Genomic DNA, 23,316 nt, shown 5'->3' on the forward strand with positions numbered 1-23,316 from the left:
AAAATATTTGATATTCCTAAAATCAGTTTATTGGCAACTTTGGGAAACCTGCTTATTCTGTACATTGAGAGATTCTTATCTGGTTGTTTATCAATCCACACTTAATTTGCTACCAGAACCCTATTTGTAGCACTGAACTCTTTCTTAGCCATATGCATAAAATCACTTCTCTTGCTAATATTCCAATCCAGACCTATAACCATTCTCACCCCAAACCCCTTCACACACGAATAGTAAAAACACAAGGACCTTCTCTGTTCAAATACACTTTGTTGAAACCTCACTCCTGAGCATGATTTATTTTTTTACCTGACTTCCTAAATATAGTGTTTCCATTGTCTCCATTACCAAATTCCAAGTGTTCGTTCCCACTTATTCATAGGTCCTTTGATCTCCTCAGGCCACAGATGCCTGATACCGAGGTTTCCAGAGACCTTTGATTTGCTTCTGCTGCTTTAACCCTCAGTTTATTGATCTGAGACCTGGACCACTGCACATCTCTTCATGGAGCTGGCCTTTTCTTAATCCTACACTGTACTGGCTGGCCCCATTGTCATTCATGCCCTGACCTTGTAAACATCACATTGTATAGCATCAGATGGCCTGCTTTTCCCAATATTATATAACACCTTCACATGTCATTTAAAAATCTTGGAAAGTACGAGTTTTAAAGAATGCATAATTTCCTACCACGGCCTAAACTGTGCTTAACCATGCATCCTAACACTTGTAGGTTATTTTCAATTAAGGAAAACAACTAAGAATTTGAAATTGCAGGTACTCTCATACAGAAAAAAGTAACAGCTACAACACCTCTGAGTTTAGGTGGATATTTGCTGTAAACACTTTGTTTTGACTGGGGCGGTAGAAGTTTTTGGGGATCACTGATGTCTTTATCCTTAAGGGATTCTCCTTCTTCTGTCTCCCTGATTCCCCTAGAATAAGCTCTAGTTCTAAATCTTTTTTTTTTTTTGAAGTATAGTTGGTTTATAATATTGTGTTAGTTTAAGGAGTCCAAAAAAGTGATTCAGTTATGTATATATATATTTTTTTTCAGATTATTTTCTGTTATAGGTTATTACAGGATCCTCCAGAGCCTGTTCTCATGCCCTCTGCTGTGCCCCACTACTGAGGCCATCTTGACTTTGTAGTGCTGGGGTAAGCATGGTGGTCACATGGAAGAATCTATCAAAATCCCCATCCTTAGGAAGTTTACAGTTTACTGAATTGGAACTATATGCATTTTGTGTACAAATAACTGTAATCAAAGTAGAAAATACTAAAGCATTAAACAGATTATAAATGAAGTTGTATCAAGGAGAGATTATTTTCTGGTGGAGAGGTCAAGGAGGGCTTCCTGTAGGAAATGGCCTTTGACCTCAGCTTCACATCCTGTATTTATTTATTTTTTTACTTGAAAAGATAATACATTAAAATTGACTTTTTTTTTTTTTTTAGAGCAGTGATATTCAGTTCTAAGGCAAATTCTGCATCATGAATGCAACCAGTTGTAGGCTCTGACTGAGGTCTAATTCTAAATAGTTTAAACAAAGAGGGAAATGAATTGTAAAAATGCTAGCAACTCTCAAGTTAGAACTGAGCCACAGGGTGCAGGGATGTATTGGACCGGGGAAATTACTGGAAGCCAGTATTTAAATTCCTTCAAAACTCTGTCCTTATCTGTATTTCTCTATGCATGTTTGACCTTTTTCAGAGTCGGATCCAAACTTTTCTTTAAAAAGAAAAATAATTTGTAAGGCTCTACCCTACAATGGAGTTCCTCAGCATTGTTTGAACTTATGAAGTTTTTAGAGTGATGGCAGTTACAAAGAACACAATCACTGGGAATTATTTCTAAGGCCTTTGGCTTTTTTCCTGATGGCTTCAGACAAATAGTTGATTTTATATTTTTATGTGTGTTTACTTCAAAACATAAAGTCTCCTCAAAAGTATGTATTCTCTAGATTCCACGTATATGCGTTAATATACGATATTTGTTTTTCTCGTTCTGACTTACTTCGTATAGAGCAGGGAGCTCAGCTCGGTGCTCTGCGGTGACCTAGATGGGTGGGATGGGGGGCTAGGATGGGGGAGTGTGAGAGAAGTCCAAGAGGTAGGGGATGTATGTATACATATAGCTGATTCACTTCACTGTACAGCAGAAACCAACACAAAACTGTAAAGCAACTATATCCCAATTAAAAAAAACAAAAGTATGTATTCTCTAGGGGAAAAAAAGCCAATTTCTCTTCACTTTTCTGAGGTTCAAGTTTTTTTTCAGAGGTTCAAGATTTTTTGAAGAAAATAGCATTACTGAAGAGTAGATAGTAAAAGTTTTCCTCTTAATCAAATCTAAGGCCTAGATCAATCAAAGCTAAAATCTAATCAGTATATTCAAGATACTTTCCTTTAAAACAAGACATATTAGTATTTGCTATAAATATGTTTTTTAAACAAAAATAAATAGATCTTTCCAAATTAAAATGAAAAAACATAAAGGAATTAACATTTATAAGCACCTGATATATGTTAGACAGCGAGTTCAGCCAATGTTACCTAATTTTGTCCTTTTCATCTTATGAAGAAGATGTGATTATTTCAGTTCCACAGCTAAACCGAGTGTCAGAGATGTTAAAATGATCACCCAAGGCCAAAGCTAATAAACAACAGAGCCAGGATTCAAACCCAAATCTTTCAGATTACAAATTCAGATTTAAAATTACAAAAATCTTCAAGTAGGGTTATTTATGTATCTTTTTTATTCCACTGCTGTATAAGGAGGAATGCAGTGCACTCATTTCATGGGGTTTTGCCCCCACAAAACCTAGCCAAGTGGCCAGTTTAATATATTAGTAACCAAATGAAGAAACCGTGTTTAATTCATTTATTTTTAAACTCTATACAGTAACTCAATTTTTATATATCCAGATTCCAAAGTCTTATTCAGTACTGTATAACGATCAGTAAGCAAAACAGATAAAAGAAGGTAAAGAAAAGGAAAGAAGAAAAGGAAACACAGAGGGTTTCTTGCATGAAGTTCTCTAACTATGTTCACTGTACCTGCTGGGAAGTGGAACCATATCTGTTCTCTATTTCTTTTCTGACAAATGTTATTCATTCTGTCTGTTACAATTCCTTCTGTCTTGTTATGCTGTCTTCACCGAATTACATTAGATTAGACCAGTTCTTGATAAAAAGTTCAGAGCAATACATTACCAAGCCCTGGTGCGTTTCTGCAGAGGAGTTAATTTGTGTATGTATGCCCACCTCCTGCAGAGTAACTGCCTCAAAGTGATGGAGAGAGTTACATTTTCCTATTAGAACACTAGCCTCTAGTTCTTTAGCCTTTTGACCTGCAATGAAGTCTATGATATTAAATGAACTCTCATTTAATAGTAGCACAATGCATACTATTGTGCTATTTGATTTTTCATACACACCTTTTCATGTCTTATATACAGATTTTCCCCCCTTTAGAGTGGATTCATAATATCTCATAATAAGATATATGATGATGTACTCACTATTTTACTACTTATAAACATATAGGTTGTATCTAAATTTTTAAGCCATTATAAAATGTTGCCATGAAATCTTTAGTCATACAATTCTTTGTGTATTTATGCAAATATTTCTGTATGACAGGTTCATAGGAAAGAAATTGCTAGGTCAAAGGGAACGATTTAATATTCTAATAAACAACTACAACAATAATACAAAGGACTTCCTATGTGCCAGGTGCTTTTGTAAGTTCTTTACAGGTGATAACATTTAATCTTTACAACAAATGAAGGAGGCAGGTACTACTATTGTTATTTCACAGATGAGGGAATTGAAATATAAAGAGATTCAACAACTTACCCAAGGTCACCCAGCTAATATGTGGTGGAGCCTGAATTCAAATCTAAGGAGTATGGCCCAGAGACTTGCTGTGCACGCTGCCTCCAAAATTTGCTTTCCAGTTAATTTTTTATATCAGTTATTCCACCAGTTTTGCCAATAATGGATATTATTTAAAATTTTAGATACAGTTTTTTTAACTTAACATTGAAACAATTTTAATCTTGGTGTAACTTCATGATGCAATAAAGTTCAATCAGTAGAACAGACACAGTGAGGCAGAATATTAAGTACGAAAATGGGTGGTATGGATAAGAACACAGAAGTGGATGCAAGTTACAGTCAACCATATAGGCTGGAGTGACTGGAAAGCCATAAAGAGATGGTAGAGTTCAGATGGGGGGTAGTACTTAAATATATGGAAGGAAGGCTTGCAGAAGGGGATACTGTTGAGTGTAGTGAAGGATGAATTTGATCATAATTGATGGAGGCAGAATTTCTAAAGCCAAGAGTTACTTAGGGAATGTGGAATTTCCCCTCAAAACAGCAGGAAGCCTTGGTTCTAGGAGAAGAAGAGTAATAGGAAGAAATTTGTATCTTGGGAAGTTTAGTCCTGCTAAGTGATATAAAATATAATAGAAATGTATGAAAGCAAAATGACTTCTTGGAAGGTGACAGAGATATCCAGATTTGGTGATGAGGTCACAAACTAAGAGAGTAGAATGTTGAAGTAGAGATTCAATCAAATAAACTCAGTAAAGAATAATGGGCAATATTTAGTTACTGGTTAGGATCAGCAAATAAAACAGAAAGGAAAAGTTCCATCAGGTTTTCAGTGATTTAGGCTTGGATAGCAGAAAGAATAGTGTCATCCGGTTGGAAATGGGGAAGCTGAGAACTGGAGTAGGTTTGAGAACACCATAGGTCAATTTTTGGACTTGATGAGATTAAACTAAGAGGGAAAACATCCAGCAAGTGTATCTATTAGACAATTAGAAACGGAGTTCATTTGGAAGATGAGGATAAGGACTAGAAATATATTTTTTAAACTTAATAAAGATGAAAGTTGAAACTATAACACTATGGAAAGGAGTATTGAGAAAAGAGGAGAGAGCCAAAGACTGATATGGGGGAATGGCACATAACGAAAAGCTGAAAGAAGAAGGTGGCTACAAAGATGGAAGAAAAGGAGTAAACCAGAGAAGTAAACAGTGAATCAAGAAAGTAGACAGTGAAGGAAGTCAAGAGGGATAAGACTACAAGGAGGTATTCAAATATGTCAAAGCCAAGGACATAGAAAATAGCAAGGAACTGGAAAAAATATATTTTTATAGAGTTTAAAAAGAGATCATTGGGGACTTTCAAAATTTCCAGTAGAGTTATGCTATACGATCACAAGAGATGACTTAAATCTTGCTTGGACATAAGTGAGCAAATGTAGATGGTACATTCAAGAAATTTAATGATTAAATATGAGGGATAAGATAACATCTAAATAAGTCAGAAGGTCGATGCATAGGCTGGTTGAGTTTTTTAAAAAGTATATCTGAATTAATCTCTGGCAGAACTTGTAGGATCCTGAAAGGTTAAGCTATTTTTAATCTCCTTATCAAACTCTTCTGCAAAAATATATGGATATGCTGTTTCAAAACTCTATAATCAGTAATCAGGAGTTAAAAATTCCTAGTTATTGATAAATTTTGTGTTTTAGCCAGTATGAAATTGAAGTTTCTTTTTTATATAAAAGATTTTTAAAATATTTATTGTATTTATTATTATTTATTTTTGGCTGCATTGGGTCTTCGCTGCTGTGCACGGGCTTTCTCTAGTTGCGGCGAGCGGGGGGCTACTCTTCGTTGCAGTGCACAGGCTTCTCATTGTGTTGGCTTCTCTTAGCACGGGCTCTAGGCACGTGGGCTTCACTAGTTGTGGCATGCGGGCTCAGTAGTTGTGGCTCACGGGCTCTAGAGCTCTGGCTCAGTAGTTGTGGTGCACAGGCTTAGTTGCTCCACGGCATGTGAGATCATCCCAGATCAGGGCTGGAACCCGTGTCCCCTGCATTGGCAGGCAGATTCTTAACCACTGCGCCACCAGGGAAGCCCCAAAGTTTCTTGACACAAGTTTTAAAACATTGTTTTAACTAGGTTTCTTGTATTTTGATTATAAAGGTAATATATACATATTGGAAAATAGAAAATTCAGAACAGTATTGAAAAGGAAAAGATGATTCACAAATTATTCAACTTTTGATATATTTTCTTGCAATTTCATCTTATGTTTGTTTTAAATACTTCAAAAACTTTACAGGAAATTATGTATCCCTTTCATATAGCATTCCAACATAAGTATTTTATATGATAACTCCTTGTCAATGTGTCATATATGCAATCACACAGATAATTCATAATTTATGTATTCCCCAATGACAAAATACTTAAGTTTATTTTTTATTTTCATTCAATATTTTAAATTACATTTACTAAAAATTTTCCAGGCAAATTTTTTCTGTATTTAGAATTATGTTTTGAATAGAATTCCATAAATGGAATTACTGAATCCAAAGTTCTGAATATCTAGAAGGCATGTAATACCCAAGTAGCTTTCCAACTATAAATTTCTTCCAATCAAAAGTTGATTAGAATATTAGATTTTTCCACAAAAATCTCTAGTTCTGGGTGGTTGTATTTGTTTAAAATATTTGTTAATGTAATAAGTAATATACATTAATTTGATTACAAAAGAATAAACATTTTCAATATTTTTTTAACTAGATGAATATTTTTTTGTGAATTGTCTATGACCTTTATTCATTTTTTAATGGTTCCTTTGAGTTTATCAATTTGTGTGATTTCTTTATACATTAAAGATAGTAACCCTCTATAACATCTGTTGCAAACATTTTCTCACTCAGTTGATTACTTGCATAGTATGTCTTTTGACATACAAATATTTTCAAATATTTGCCTTTGTGATTTATTTCCTTAATTTTAAGCCCAAGGAGCCTTTCCACATGCAAATATCAAATAAAATTCATCTATATTTTCTTCCTTTTTCAGTTGTATTTTTCAATTTTAACTTAATATATCAGAATTTGTTTTTGGTATATGATATACAGTAAGGATATAAAGTTTTTCTCCAAATAGTAACCTATTCTCCTACCAATTACTGAATAATTCTGCCCTGTCCCACTGATGATTCCTTTGCCATTGATACCTTAAATATATTGGAATTCTGTTTCTGGACCTTTTATCCTATTCTGTCTGACCATTTATAGCCCCGGATTAGACTAATTTAATTATTGTTGCTTAATAAAGTATTTTAATATTTTATAAGAATAATACATTTTCATTTCTCTCTTTTTAAGGAGAGAAAGTTCTTAGTTACTATTCATTTAGTGTTTTTTAAAATTCTTAGTTACTTTTAATAAGTTCCATTTTTAATAAGTTCTTAGTTTCTATTGTCACTACTTTTCAAATGAGCTTTGGATTCTGTAAAAAAATAAATTGAAGTCTTTGGGATTCTGATTAAAATTGCAGTAAATCTATAACTAAATATGCAAGTAAGTGACATCCTTAAGACATTTTGTCTTAACTGTAAAGTTTAGAGATATATTTCATGTAATTATTATTTTATGCCTATATGAAATGTCATTGTTTTATCACATTTTTAATTAACTTTTTTTCAGGGATTTTTTTTTCTGGCTGCTTTGAGAATGATATACTGTTATCCAGAATCATGTAACTATTTGTTTATTATGTTTTAATCTCTTAACAAATTAATTCAAGAAACACTCTTGTTAAATAATTTTTCAATTGTTATTTTAGTTATTGCAAAAAAAAAATAATGTCACCATTTCCAGGAGCCATACTGACTTTTCCATTTTTAATCTGCCTCCACATAAACTTTCAGACCCTGTATTTATTCTTATTTTCCATAGTCTTATTTTGTTCCCAATTTTGAAAGGGAATTTCTAATGATTCACCTGTGGGTATGATGTCAGTTGTTTTAAAAGAAATGTTCTTTATCACAGTTAGGAACCATCCTTCAAATCTGAATAACTAAGAGATGTTATCATGAATGAGCACTGAAATTTATCAAATCCTTTTTCAGAATTTATGAGAAAACTTTCTACTGATATTTATTAGGATAATAGTTTAAAACAACCATTTTCTGTTAAGATAAACCCTACTTGGTGATAGGGTTGCATTTTATCAATATTTTATTTAGAATTTTTGTAGTTATATATATATATATATATATATATATATATATATATATATATATATATATAAATTAGTTTAGCTAGGTCTTCTTTTTATACTCTCTATATTAAGTTTTTGTCTCAATGTTATATACATATAAAATTAATTAGGGAGATTATCGTCTTGTTCTCTACACAAAAACAAGAGAATTGAAAAAGAAAAAAAAAAGTCCTTATAAGCAGACAACATAATTATTTACATAGAAAGCATAGCAATTCTATAGGGAAACTATTGGAACTAATAAGACTTTTCCATGAAATCGTTCACTACAAAATCAATATACAAACTCAACAGCATAACTTTACAAAACTAATAGCTAATTAGAATGTGAAATAAAAAAATCCTATTTAAAATAGGAATAAAAGAATACTTACAAATAAATTTAGCAAAATATGTATAAAATCTCTAAAATTATTTGAAATTTTACTCAAGGTAAGACTAGCTCCATAGCTAATACCCACAACTCCAAACTCCCAGAACCTCTATAATGAAGGGATTGCCATGAGCATCTCTAAGCTGCTACAAAGCAAATTTAAACTCCATAGTCATCTATTCACATGAATTGTTCTTATTTGCACATTTTTCCTGCAAAGATGGTAACTTGACTCTGTAGCTGTTGTACTGAAAGAATACTTCTGTGTGATGGAAGCCAGACATAGATCAATACCCATTTATTTGATAAGGAAAATCTGCTTTAAGCACGCCTATAATTTCATTATTTTACCACTGATTCACTTACACAACACAAACGAAGAGAACAAACTTTTCAAAGTTACTTTCCCATTAAAGAGTACATCCCTTCCTAACACCTGCCTTCCTGTTCAATCCACACATCATCCAAATTTCTGTTCATTCTCCTCTTATGGAGCTCCTTCACTATGCCATGCACAGAGACAGACACTGGGAATATAAAACTAAATAAGACTACGCTTGCCGTAATAAACTCAAATCTAATAAGAAATGTATATCCATTTGATATCCACCTGATAGTTTATCTAAATCATGCTATTGCTTACTGACATAACTTTCTACAACACAACTTCCCCAGTCTGAGGTTCTTTTAGCTGAAATATGTCTGCAGGTCATAGTCTATGGGGAAACTGTGTGTGTGAGTGTGTGTGTGTGTGTGTGTGTGTGTGTGTAAAATAAATTTTATTGACTCTTGAATTACATTTTGTTTCATTCATACATAGAAACAACTTTCCTAGATTTAAAATTCTATGATCATAGACTCTCTCCCTCATAACTTTGTAGGCATTGCTCATTTCCTGCTGATTTTTATTTTGTGTGGAAAACTATAGGCCAGCTGAAATTCCTTCCCTTTTCTTCTTGGATACATTTCTTCTTCTTCTCCTTTCTTCCCCCTCCTCTTCTTTTTCTCCTCCTTCTCCTTCTCTTCTTCTCCTTTTCACCTAGATATATGTGGGTATAGTTTGTGCTTTTTAATTTTTCTAAAACAAATTGAATTCTTTAAAAGTTGAAGGCTTTTTTTTTTTTTTTGTGGCTCACGGATCCAGCCGCTCCGCGGCATGTGGGATCTTCCCGGACCGGGGCACGAACCCGTGTCCCCTGCATCGGCAGGTGGACTCTCAACCACTGCGCCACCAGGGAAGCCCCGAAGGCTTTTTTTAAGCTCAAGAAATTTGCTTTTCTTATGCATTTGATTATGACTCCATTTTTCATTGTGGTTTCTTCAGGAGCATCATTTCCAGCAATAGGCTTTTGCCTGAGTCCTTGAGATATTGTTACCTTCTCCTTGTGCTGTAGAATTTTTTTTCAGAAGCCTCTGAGTTTTATATGTATATTTATCCTCAAATAAGAAGATCTATTCAGATCATACATTCAGGTAAACTGGATTACCCTTAGCCACATCTCAAAAATCCTTGGTTACTGATAGTTCCAACCATTTGAAGCTTATCTAAACTAGCTCAGTTTCTACTACTACATTTATTGACATCATCAGTGACTACCAAGAAGAAAAGACATGTCCTAAAGCTCTCATCCCTCAAAACATATCCTACTCTAGTCTCTTCCTACCAACAATGATTTACATGGTGTGAATACATACTGCCTTATGAGAGTGATCTTTCTCATCTCATTCTCCTCCAGGTAGCAGTGTTTGCTAGTAGTCATGGTGCTAATGAAAAGATTTTAAAAGAGAGATGGCTAACAGATCAGGTGAAATAGATAAATGATTAGAAATAATTCTTAGGCACTAGTCAGAATTGAAAGTTTAATTTTCTGATTTTTTCCACTTCTGAGTTTCCAGTAGGAGAAAACAGCAGCGACTGTCCATATCCACATCCTACCTACTTCCCAAATTCTACTATTCTTTGAAAGTCTGTCCCATTATGTGAATTCCAGAAGACCTTTTTAGAGGCAAGCTAGTTTTTCAGTGGAAAGAGACCTTCACTGAAAATAACAAGACCCACCACTGATACTGCCAAGCTATGGAAATGTGTACAAGACACTTAACCTCAACTTCCTTACCTCTAAAACAAAGATATCAGATCAAATAGTTTCCAAGGCCCACTCTAGTTCTAACATTAAAACTATATATTTTTCAATACTAAAATATTTCAGGTTAGGATAACTAAACTTTCCAAAACAATTTTAAAAGGATACCCAACTAGCATAGTGACTTACTTCCAGGATTTGACACGTTTCAAATCTTAGTAATCACTGATTAATTTTTCAGCAACACATTTAAGCATACTATAGCCATGGAAACTCACTGATATAAAGTAACAATATAAGATGTTTCAATCAATAGTAGGTTTAAGGATAAAACACAGAGAACTGACCATAAGCATCCCAGAACACAAAATTAATTTAAATATACATTTGAATGATTACCATGGGGCTTAATATAAAAAGCTGAAAATGAAAACTAAATATTATCACACACACAAAAATAACCTTAAGATACATAGATGCTTTCTGTCTATGCAGTATGTTCTTTGTCTTAGATTTCACATCTTCTTCTGCCTTTTAGTTCACCAAGACTTTAAATGCCATTAACAAAAAAAAAAACCACCAAGACAGTTTGCTTTCTCCTCTTTGGTGTGAAAAAAGGAAGGGAGAGGGGAAAAGAGTAGAAGAGAAGCTATTCAATGAACATCACAGCATGTCAGAGATCTGAGGTCAAATTTCAGTTTTCCATTTACTGACTTTGAGAGGTAACTAACATCCGTGTCCAATTGAACCATCTGTAAAATATACACAATACCTTTATCTGATATCAGAGCAAGATCTTATCCTTAAAGCATTCAGCACAATGCCTGGCACACACAAGTAGTCAAAAATTATACACATAATTGTTATCATTACCATGAATTACTTCAAATATAAATATTAAATAACATGGAGATAATGAGCAAAGAAAAAGGAAGGAACATGAGGAAAGCACAAAAGGCATAAGAGAAGGAATGGGGCTTAAGTCAAGCCACTGCCTGGTTTATTCTACTCCTACCACCTCTGATGATATCTGATGACCTAGAAACCTGAATGGAGGTAAGTTACTCCCACCTGGAGTCCTAGACTTGAAGGTGGGAGGAGAAGTAGGGCAGGCCAGCTGATATTGAACTATGACATTGCCAGAGCAGTCATCCCTCATGAATTCACCACACCTTTCCTTTGAGGGGCCCAGCAAAGTCCCATGAGGACTGATTCAAACCCCTTTGTCAGGGGCTTAAGCAGTTTGGTAAACTTGTACAAATGACTTGAGCAGCTGTGATATTTTTCACCTAATATTTTACAGGATGCTAACTGAGACTTGGAGGTAATTATTTAAAACATTACATGAATAATCATTACTAAATGTTTTTTAAATTATTCATTCATTCACAGAATGTACTAAAATTATGTTGGGTGAGAGACTAACTCTATTAGGGGTGCTTATATAATGCTATATCATAATCTGATAGTAATCAGGATCTATTATCAAAAAGCTTTTTATCAAAAGCTGCTCTTCTAAAGAGAACTTCAAATAAAACAATCAGTTCGGGCTTCCCTGGTGGCGCAGTGGTTGAGAGTCCGCCTGCCGATGCAGGGGACATGGGCTCGTGCCCCGGTCCGGGAAGATCCCACATGCCGCGGAGCGGCTGGGCCCGTGAGCCATGGCTGCTGAGCCTGCGCGTCCGGAGCCTGTGCTCCGCAACGGGAGAGGCCACAACAGTGAGAGGCCCGCGTACCGCAAAAAAAAACACACAAAAAAACAATCAGTTCTTTCATCCTCCTGCCCCTTGCCAATGTTTACTCACATGAGCATTACTCATTCCTGAATAGAGAGTTTGGTACTCATGATCCAATAATGTTGGTGACAAAGGACACATTTTAGGGGCCCAGATGTTGACTTCAGGCACAATACCCTAATTTCTATGGATCTAGAATAGACAAGATTATGTAACAGGCATAGCCTCTGATTAAATCTTCATTAAATGCTCATAAAAATTGTTAAATAGATGAATAACAAGCTTCATATTAGATTATTTTCATATTTCATTCCATCACAAATGGAAATCTCTTATATGTTACCTTTTTTTCTCTTTTTGGAAAATAACTGCTTGATTGATATATACCTTCTTCAACTTGAAGATGCTTCTATTCAATACCATTTTTATTCAGGGATAGGCAATCAACAGATTTCACCATGCAAATGTTAGATGGATCAGATCAAGGTTATAGCAAACCAACCCCACCAAATGGGAAGAAAAATCTATTGTGCAGTGCAACACAGATGTAAATCACATCTGACTGAATTAAGAAGCTTCCATAGTTTCAGCAACTACAAAGGTATTGTTTCAGCAACTGCAAAGGTATTAAATGAATCAACTCAAATAGGTACAGTCATAAAAATAACTGTGCAAACTGAAACTGTTCAAAGCAATCTTGCTAATTAATGGGGAAAATTATAATTCTACCAAAACTTTTGAAAACATTCTGTCAAAAGAATGAAAATCCTTTGCTGTCAGCTATAAAGGTATAGGGAAATGAAAGAAGAGAAAACATCTATTTAATATGCTGTAATTGGAAGCATTAGAAACATGGAGAATTAAAGCACTTCGTTTCTTTTTAAAATCTTATCGAGTGTAGTTAGTTTGAAGAGCACTTGCCTTTTTCTTCTCATCACATAACCATAAGGCACAAGCACCTTTTCTGTGCCTTGGTGAATTGTCATTCCAAAGTTTGGATCAGTCATCAACAGTTTATCCTTCCTGCTTTCGATGCGGTAACATATTTCAGAGTTCCTTTAATGTGAAGTTTTTCTCCAATGTCACCTCTACTAGGACATCTTCATCTTCTTTCTCATTTATGTCAATAAGGTCACTTTTCATTAAGTTCCTTGTCTGCTTCTCTAGAGCCCGGCATGGGCAGTAATGTCAACATTCACAAGGTCAGTAATTTTTTTCTATTAATCCATTTACATTCTATACAAATTTCACTCCAGTGTTATCACTTTTTGTTCCTTAGTTGCACTTTCTTCTTTTCTGGCTCATTCCCTCTTTTGATTATCCAGGTTTTTATCACTGGAAAACAAGGCAGCAACACAACTACACACTTTGCTATGTGTGAACTGAACAGGACCACAGTGACCAGTCACCAACAGAGTTTAAAAGAAGTGATGTCATTGGTTGCTGATGATAATACCTGTTACTTTTATGATGATCTGTGGACTAAGAAACTAGCAGCAAAGTTTGTACTTTAGGCAATGATACACGTTCAATAGGCCATAACTGAAATTTGAATGTGTCAGTGGGAAATGGGTGCTATTTATAGACTAAACTGTGGGCACTGAAATCCAGGCGTGTCATGGAACATGAAAACCCGTGCAAAGTGAGGACTGCTCGCAAGTTTAATCAATGAATAAATATAAACTGGCCATTTAATATGTATCAAAAGAATATTATGTTTATTGTATGAATTAGAGATAAGAAGTATGGATTATTAATATGAATAGGGGCTTCCTGCCATTATGGAATATAGTTAAGAAGAAAAATATCTGTATAAGTAACTACAATACTAGGCATAACATAGGTGCTAGGAGTGGTATAAACACTGTGCCATGGAAACACAAACCTGGAGTTCTCAGGAGACAATTATGAATAGCATGACTATTAAGCAATAATTGTAATAATGATAAAATCGTTTACACTAGTTGCATCTACTCAAAATTGTCAGAAGACGATCACATTCCTAATTTCACTTTTTTAGGGTTGTACCATATTAAGCAGGCATCTCTAACGACTATGTTTGACTTGGTTGAGCAGTAAATTTCACATTTTATGTTAGAAAAGGAAATGTGTATTTTCTAGTCAATGTTTCCACCCAAGGGGTTCCACAAAATTGTTCAGGGACTGCTGAGTACATAAGTTTGATTTTTAACATGCTTTTCCCCACCAATGCAGCCCTCCAAATCTTTTTAGAAAACACACACACACGCAGAGTTAGGATGTACAAGTGGAGGACGAGAGAGCAGCAGTTTGGGAAAGGGAAAAACATATCCATTCATGTAGAGTTCCTTTTAAAAAGCTTTAGGCACATTTCTTTAGCTGTTAGTTGTTTACAAACAGCATAAAATTTCTCCTCCATAAGTAAGAGCACCAAACAGAAACCACATATTTTCCTAATTCAAGTTTTATATATTCTCCAATAAAAATCAAATTCTATAACAACACAGTTAAAGCCTTTAAATTACCTTGGTAAAGTTTCTGGTTAGAAACTCAGATGAAAAAATGGTAACTCCTGGTGAGTGCTCTGATGGAAGGCTTTTCTCAATTACAAATCTGTTAAATCAATAACTTTCCTGACCATAATTTCTAGATGTTTACTCTGGGCAGAAACCAGCCATTGCTACATTACTGCTTATAGTAATACATATAAGACCACACGTAAAAGTCTTAACCACAAACCCAGATACTGAGCAGGCTCTGATCCTTGGTGTAACAACAGAGACAAATACACAATCTGGATGCATTTTCAATGTTGCTGAGACACCATCTCTCATTTACTCTGATTTCAGCAGTAGTTAAACAAACAAACAAAAAACCTTTAGTAATCAAGAAAACTCATTTCACTGAATTCTTGATTAATCAAAGGTTTTATTGATAAATCATAGTGGGAAAGAATATTCCCTAATAGACATTCAACATGAGGGCTCTTAAAAACCTTCCATCTCTAGTGTACTCAACCCAGAAAATCTTACTTAAGAAAGCAAGAATTCCAAAGTTGTTGGGGGAAAACTCCAGTCACTCATGCTGTCTTATTGCAGTATTTGATTTAGATAACTATAGCATCAATGGATTTTTCTCCATAATTTTTCTATGAATCTTTGAGGTATTTAATAACTTTGAAATACTCTTATTAAGAATTATTATCATCATAAACTTGGATCCATTTACCAGATAGCTGTTATGTGCAAGGCATATAATATCCTACATATTTTTCAAAATTTTACCTTTTTAGCCTCACCATAATGTTGCCAGGTAGGTGGGTTTATCCCCATTTTACAAATAAGGAAATGCAAGTTTATGGAGTTTTAAACTGTTAATGAGTGACAGACCAGATTCATGATCAGGGAAGTCTGATTTCATTGCCCAGTTTTTTTATACTATGTTATAGTATTTGAGGAAATCAGGAATATAACTACAGATTATTTTTATAGAATAATAAAAAAATGAGTATTTTACAGTAGAGGTGTTTGGACAGAGCTTCCTAAGATAATGGAGGGAGGATGTTCCAAACATGTGGTTTGAGTTGATGAAAACATGAAGAAAGTTTTGAGGAATTAAGCCAAAGACAACAGCATTGACCAGAAGTGCAGATGAAGGAAAGGTCATCAGAAGCATCCTTGAAAGGGGCTGGGTTTTAGGATTTGATTCATGATATAATAAGATGCAAGTGGGAGGTTTTCCAGAAGGGAATAGGGTGATAAAAATGATATATCTTTTACACAGATGAGACAAATTCTTTCAAAATCTAGGTCTGACTATGCCACCCATAGCCAAAAACTTAAAAGACTTCTCTGTATCTCCAAGATAATGTGTAACAACTTTTATTTATTTATTTATTTATTTTTTGTCTAACAACTTTTAAATGGCATTCAAAGGACCAACATTTTCTTTAACATTTCATCTTGTTACTCCATCTATGCTTGCTCCATCCATAATGAACTCCTTGCAATTTCCAGGACACACCATTGTTTTATGCATCCACACGTGGGCACATGCTATTTCCTGCTCCATTGTCTAAAAAAAAATGAATTTCAACTCAACCTTCAAGAGCCTCCTTAAGCATTTTCTCCCTTGTAAAATCCATCATGATAACAGTTAAACAGTGAGTACCCATATTTTATGTCCTGTCTCCCCTACCAAAAAAAATTGTCTCAATGTTCCTCAAGACCTAAGAATATTGTGAAAATACTAGAGGCATTTCCATTAAAGTTATGAGCAAATCAAAGATGTTAACTCTATTAGCCATGGTCGCAGTAGGAATCAGATGGCACACCCAATTAAGATTATTTGAGAAGGATTTAATGGAGAAACTATGGACAAAGGTATGTGCTGGAAATAAAGAGACCATATGTATGACTGATTCACTTTGTTATAAAGCAGAAACTAATTTAAAAAAAAGTGATATAAGAAAAAAAATAATAATAAAAAAAAATAAAGAGACCAGAAAAAATAGTAAACTAACGTCCCTGCAACAAAAACAACAAGGGAGGAAGAAGCTCCTAAAACCAGGAAAGAGACTGTCTCCTATTGAGGGCTGGTGAGGGGAATTTTGATTTTTGGTTGCAGGATTCAGCCAGCAAAAGGTGACCCCACAGGAAGGAGACTAAAGAAATAAATACCTGACCCGACTCTACTCACTCCTTGCCCTACCTTGCCAGGACTTCTCAGCGGCAGTACAGTATAGAGAAGACCATTGAATTGTCCATCTAAGGGCAAAGTGGAAAATGAATTTGGAGAGCCAAATGGAGGATATCAGGCATGTCCACTTCTAACACTGTCATGGAATATAGTATTAGAAACATAAGCTAATAAAATTAGCCACGGCAAACTATGAGGTATAAAAACTGGAAAGGAGAAGTGTCATTCACTGAAAATAATATGATTGTATTTCATTTACTCAAAAGGGGTAAATGTAAATCTTTCCTTAAAAATTCAGTTGGCTGAATTAAAAAAATATACAAAAATCACTAGCCTTCCTGTTATACAGTATAATGGAAAAAATGGTCCCATTTAAAATAGGATGAGATACCACAACTAGGAATAAGCTTTTAAAATGTTTAATATTCACATGAAGAGAAATGTAAAACATAATTGAAATATACAAAAGGAGACTTGAATAATGGGAAGATTTATTCTATTCTTCATATCATAAAGATGTCACCAGTTTAGGAATGATATCAAACTATTTTATTTTTCCAAAAAGTGTTATCAGCTCCTCTTATGAGCCCTACTTTCTACTGCATAGACACCTCCCTCACTGATAGCAACACCCAGGTACATACCATGTTAATTACTTTCACTATTAGAAAGTTATTCAGGTTCTAAGACCTTGTTCTGCTCACATTAAAGTTTTAATCACTTATTGGATTCAAAGCTCTCCTTTCTACACAAGCAGGGGAAAATGGTGGCTCTAGCAGTAGAAGCAGGAGGTGAAGGAAGACATGAGCTTCTATAATGTGTACCTTTCCTCTTCCTCCTGGACGTAGTTTCCCTGATATTGAGAAGGAAGGAAAGAGAGAAAAGATAAAGATGATTCTTTATTTAAACTTCAACGGTTGGGGACTTCCCTGGTGGTCCAGTGGTAAAGAATTCACCTTCCAACCCAGGGGACGTGGGTTCAATCCCTGGTCGGGGAACTAAGATCCCACGTGCCCAGGGGCAACTAAGCCCATGCACCACAACTACTGAGCTCATGCACCTCAACTAGAGAGCCCACGTGCCACAACTAGAGAGAGAAAACATGCAGGCCACAACTAGAGAGAAGCCCATGAGCCGCAGCAAAGAGCCTGTATGCTGCAATGAAAGATCCTGCATGCCTCAGCGAAGATCCCGCGTGCCACAACTAAGACCCAATGCAGCCAAAAATAATAAATAAATAAATAAAATAAACTTCAATGGTGGCCATTAGTGGTCATTATCTATTTAAAGGTCATTGTCTATTCAGTTAGTGGTAGAGCTTTTCCAGCTCCTTCTCTTAGGGGAAGTACAAGCTTGATTGATACAACTGGCTGGTGTGAAACTTATTTCCAAATAGTTCCCCAGGGCATTGATGAACTCTTCCAAGACTCGAGACCTGGCCACTTTTTCCTGCTGCACCTCACCTGGGCATAGCACATTCCTTTGAGAGGCCTGCCTCTTTACCATGTCTGTGACAATCCCTGATAAAACCAGAGCCGACAATTACATTTTCCCTCTCTTGTCCCCAACTCTGGCACTTCAAGGCCATTCAGGAGCCATCTGCCATATTTCTCAGCAACCATGACTTTAAGCAGAGGGGAAGGTCCTGGCATAATCTGTGGCTTGCTGTTCCTCACTTGGCCATGCTCAGGTCTGCTAAGTAGGCAGCCAATTAAAAAATGAAATGCTCATCTTGCTGGCACTTCCGGAGTCTAGGAGTACTTCTCTTGGAGTTTTCTTTCCTACACCTCAGGAAAAGGAAACATTTCCGCTCTTCCCTTCCCACAGAACAATGAACAGTCCCTTGGCTAATGCCCAAAGTGATCCCTTTCTATCTTTCAATTCTTTTATTATCAAATGGCTGGGGTGGGGTGTGGGTGAGAGAGCTGCTTGTGGTGAAGCAGCTCTTCTCAGCAGGTCCTGTTAAGAGGTTCTGGCTGAAATCCAGTGATTTCCTGAAGTTAGAAATTGGAAGTCTCTTAGAACCTTTCATTTTCAGCTTGGTCACTAGCCATTTATTTTACAAAAATAAGATTCTTATTACTCTCATATATATTGTAAATGGTTAAAATCTCTATGGGGCAAAATTAGAATTCCACCTACCTTTGACAAATAAATACCATTTCTAGAAATTATCCTATAGATAAACTTGTAAATATGAAAAATAATTATTTGTTACATTTTGCTCATAAGAGCAAGAGATTAGAAACAGCCAAAGTGTAGTTAAATAAATAATGGATGTTCATATAATGGAATAAGGGCTAAACTTTATTTTAAATGTTTTAAATATTTTAATGTTTTCATTATTTGGTAAGCAGATTGGTGATTCATTTTTAAGCAAGTACTCAGGGAACACTGACTTTGTAGTTAATGCAGTGATATTCCAGACTATATTAAAGAATGGGGCATAGCTTTATGTATACTGAAATGGACTGATCTTCTTAAAATATTTTTAGGTGAAAAGACAAAGGCAAGGTAAATGATCATTAGAGTATGTGTTTTTATTTGTGAAAAAAATATACGTGCTTATAGGTGATATGTTAATAGATAAGTGTGTGTGTGTATGAGGTTGATGTAGTTATCCCTGCTTTACAAATGAGAAAACCAAGACTTGAGAACATAGCAAATTCCAATCACAGAACCAGTTGCAGCATAACTATGATTTGAATTCAAGCTTATCTGACCCCAAATCACAGGCACTTTCCAATACAACGTGCTTAACCTTTGACTAACCTTTATCAGGGTAGAATTGACTACTCCTTTTTATACCATCAGTCGACCTTGTAAATGTATCTATTTTAGAATGTATCACACTATAGGCAGCAATATGTGTATATGTTGCTCTCCCCTGGTCTAGTGTGGGCCTTGTGAGGGCAGGTGCTCTGTAGAGCCATCTTTGTATCCTGGGTGCTCTGGTGTGGTACACTGAAGAAAAGCACTTCACAAAGGAACGAAAGGCATGATACATCTTTGTACATAAGCAACAACGAGGAGAGTTTTATTAAGTGCCTAGTAAGGCAGCTGCCTTTTTTTTTTTTTTTTTAACAATAGTAATACTAAGAGTGTGCCTTAAGGTATCTGAGTACTATATGAAAGTTTAGCTAAATGGGCTAAATATGGTTATACCCAAGCCTCAAACCTGCATAGCAAATTTAATTTAGTGAACATTTATCAAAATTTATTATGTGCTGTTAACAAAAAGAACCATTTATTTCTATGATAACACTTTACAGTCCCTTGTGCACAGAATGCTGATGTCCATTATTAAGTGGTCTGAAAGGTCAGGCCAGTAAACTTTTGCTGATTTGCAGGTCCCTCCTCCAGAGATTCAGTGGGTCAGATATCTGTTCATGTGGACATCACCGCCACCCCAGGAACAGGAGAGCATAAAGTCACTATAAAAGGTATATTCGGGTCCAGGTAGATAAAACAGCCTATGAGACTTTAACCTCTGGAAATAATTATATCAAAAATGTTTTTTCTTGAATCTCTCTTTAAAAATCTATATTAAATGATTTCAGGGCATGCTCAGAATTTCTTCATGAATCTAGAACTTTTGATTTAAAACTGAAAAAAATGAATGGCACAGGTACTTAACCTATGTTACTTGAAATATCTAAATGGTTTAAATACATTGGTGATTACATTTCAAAACTGTATACATTGAACATGTTCTCTATGGTTGAGGCTATGATATACATTGAACATTGGTGCTGTGGTTGCCTCCAACTTGCCAATGACATTTTAGATGTTAAGTCAGCATGTTCTTACTATCCACATAATCTACCTACTTTTTCTATGTGATTTCCAACAACTGTTTGATTTTTTTTAAATGGGTGGTTGAATCAATTGGTTTTATATTATAAAAGCACAATCTGAAAATAGGGGTCATTTCAAAGATGTAATTTAATGATTAATACTTTGCTCAATAGAACCATGTTCTATTTTTATATCATTATAGACTTAGTCACTTTAAATAATATCTACTTTAATCAAAACCATGGCCTTCTAACATATTTTAAAATTGCATTACCTAATGTATCTTTGTATTATAAAAGTAACACTGCTATGGGCTATAATCGATTATATACAGTACTGGTAATCATACAGAAAAGTGAGCATGACTATATATTCCAGTGTCACTAAATATATTTGAAGAATATTTTGACAATGCATATCAAATGGTAAAAGTTTTATCAACCTTTTGCATTAGCAAATTTAATTATAAGACAATTCCTTAAGGATATCATCATCAAAGGTTGAGCAAACCTGTATGAGAATGTTCATTTAAGTATTATTTATGATGCCTGAAATTAGGAAACAGCCATAATATGCAACAACAAGTGATTGGGTAAATACAGAATGAAATGTACATATAATGAAATATTTGCTGTTGGAAAATATATAATAAATTAGAATGCTACCCGTGATGGGCTTAAAAAATAAAGCTACTTATAAGACTTCAATACATTATGATCCCATTCTATATATAAAGATTGAAAACATCATACCAAAATATTAACAGTCATTTCTTCTGAGTGATAAAATTATAGATTTTTAAAATCTATTTTCTGTATATTTTCTAAATATTTTATGATGAACATATAATTTTAATATGAAAAGCATCATTTTTTCACCTAAATAACTTTTCAGTATTAATGATTGTCATTTCAATTACAGCTAACATTTGCCATCCCAATGCCACATGGCTTAGAGCCGAAAGTACCATCAAGCGTGCAGCCCAGAGAGTAAATTGTCTTTCCTTGTCAGTGGGGTTAGGGTGCTATCAAATGCAAGTTACAACTTCATACATCATTTTTAAAAATAAAAATTCACTCTAAGGATCAAAGGGAGCGTCTAGGCTTCCACACATTGGTTTGCTAATACTTTATATTCCTGTCTCTTTCCTTTTGGTTTTTAGTGATTGCTATTAATGACTTAAACTGGCAGACCACTGCAATGTTCCGCCCTTTTGTGGAAGTTTGTATACTGGGACCCAACCTCGGAGACAAGAAGAGAAAACAAGGCACAAAGACAAAAAGCAACACGTGGTCACCAAAATATAACGAAACATTTCAGTTGTAAGTTATGACCTGACTCCTTTATTCAACCAGGCAATAGGCATTGTAGAGCTACACTTATGAGCGACTCACAGGGTAGGAATGGCACTGGGCTTTGCTAAGGAAAGCAAAACCTATGGGTTTAAGGATTCCTGTTCATCATTGATCCAAGGCAAATGAAGAAGGCTCTGTTTTTAGTTCTCTTCCATTTGTTTAGTATTTGTCCAGTGCCTACCATGTATCAGGCAATAGTATAGGCATTGGATATATGTAGAAGGAGGACTTTGCTCTTGTGGAAGTTACTCTCTAGAGGTAAAGAACATATGATAAACTACATCATAAATAAATAAAGTTATCATATGATAGTACTAAGCAGAGCATTAAAACAGGGTGATATAATAGAATGATCGGTTGGCTGCTTAGACGGGGTGTTCAGGGAAGCCTCTCTGAGCATGTGCCTTTTAAATAGGAACCTGAGAAAATAACCAGTCATGTAGGGAAGAGAGTTGAGAGCATTTTAGGACAAGGAAAATTGCGAGTGCAAGGATTCTAAGCAGGAGCATGCCTGGCATATTTAAGAAACAGTATATAGTGGGCAAGGGAGTGAGATAAAATGAATTTGAAGAGGTGGTCAGGTACTACATCACACAGGGCTTTGAAGTCAGTGGTAAAGGAGCCTGGGTCACATTCTAAGCTCAATAGGAGACGTTGAAGGATTTTCATATGAGGGTTTGAACAATCTGATTTACGTCATTAATGATTATTGTGTTTGCTGTATAGAGAAGAAACTATAGGGAAGGCAAGACCAAGAAAGTAGAGATAAGTTAGAAGGCTACTGTAGTAGTCTAGGTAAGAGATAATAGTGACTGATCAGATAGTCTTAGGGAGGAAGGAAGTAGTCAAGAGATGGAAAAAAGTGGAAATATTTTGGATATGTTTTGGAGTTCTAAGAGATCCTATAGAATTTACAGTGAATTGGAGATAGAATATGAAAGAAAGAGTATATGAATTAGGCTCCCGAGAACATTCAATTTAGATTAATTCAAGACATATATTTACAAAGGAGTGTACAAAGATGTGAGAATAGAGGGACTATGAGCCATAGTGATGTAACCTGGGACTAGTAATAGCCAGGTTATTACCCCTCCTGTGCCTACAGGAGAGGAAGAGCAGTTACTACAATCGGGACTGTGAAACTTCATTTGTAGTCATTCACCTTATTAGGAGAGTGACCTTCCATGGAAG

At 35.0% G+C, this 23,316-nt stretch overlaps 1 protein-coding gene across 1 annotated transcript in view; it reads left to right on the top strand.

The window, feature by feature from the left end:
- UNC13C (unc-13 homolog C) overlaps positions 1 to 23,316 on the top strand; it is a gene marked incomplete at both ends in the record, with an annotated part of 584,133 nt that overhangs the window by 558,613 nt on the left and 2,204 nt on the right. The window contains 2 exons of the mRNA XM_079701234.1: positions 20,323 to 20,415; positions 21,933 to 22,092. Coding sequence (XP_079557360.1) covers positions 20,323 to 20,415; positions 21,933 to 22,092 — 253 coding nt within the window. The remainder of the gene's footprint in view (positions 1 to 20,322; positions 20,416 to 21,932; positions 22,093 to 23,316) is intronic.

Source organism: Hyperoodon ampullatus (genome assembly GCF_949752795.1).
Source record: "Hyperoodon ampullatus genome assembly, chromosome: 3".
In the NCBI taxonomy this organism is placed as follows: Eukaryota; Metazoa; Chordata; class Mammalia; order Artiodactyla; family Ziphiidae; genus Hyperoodon; species Hyperoodon ampullatus.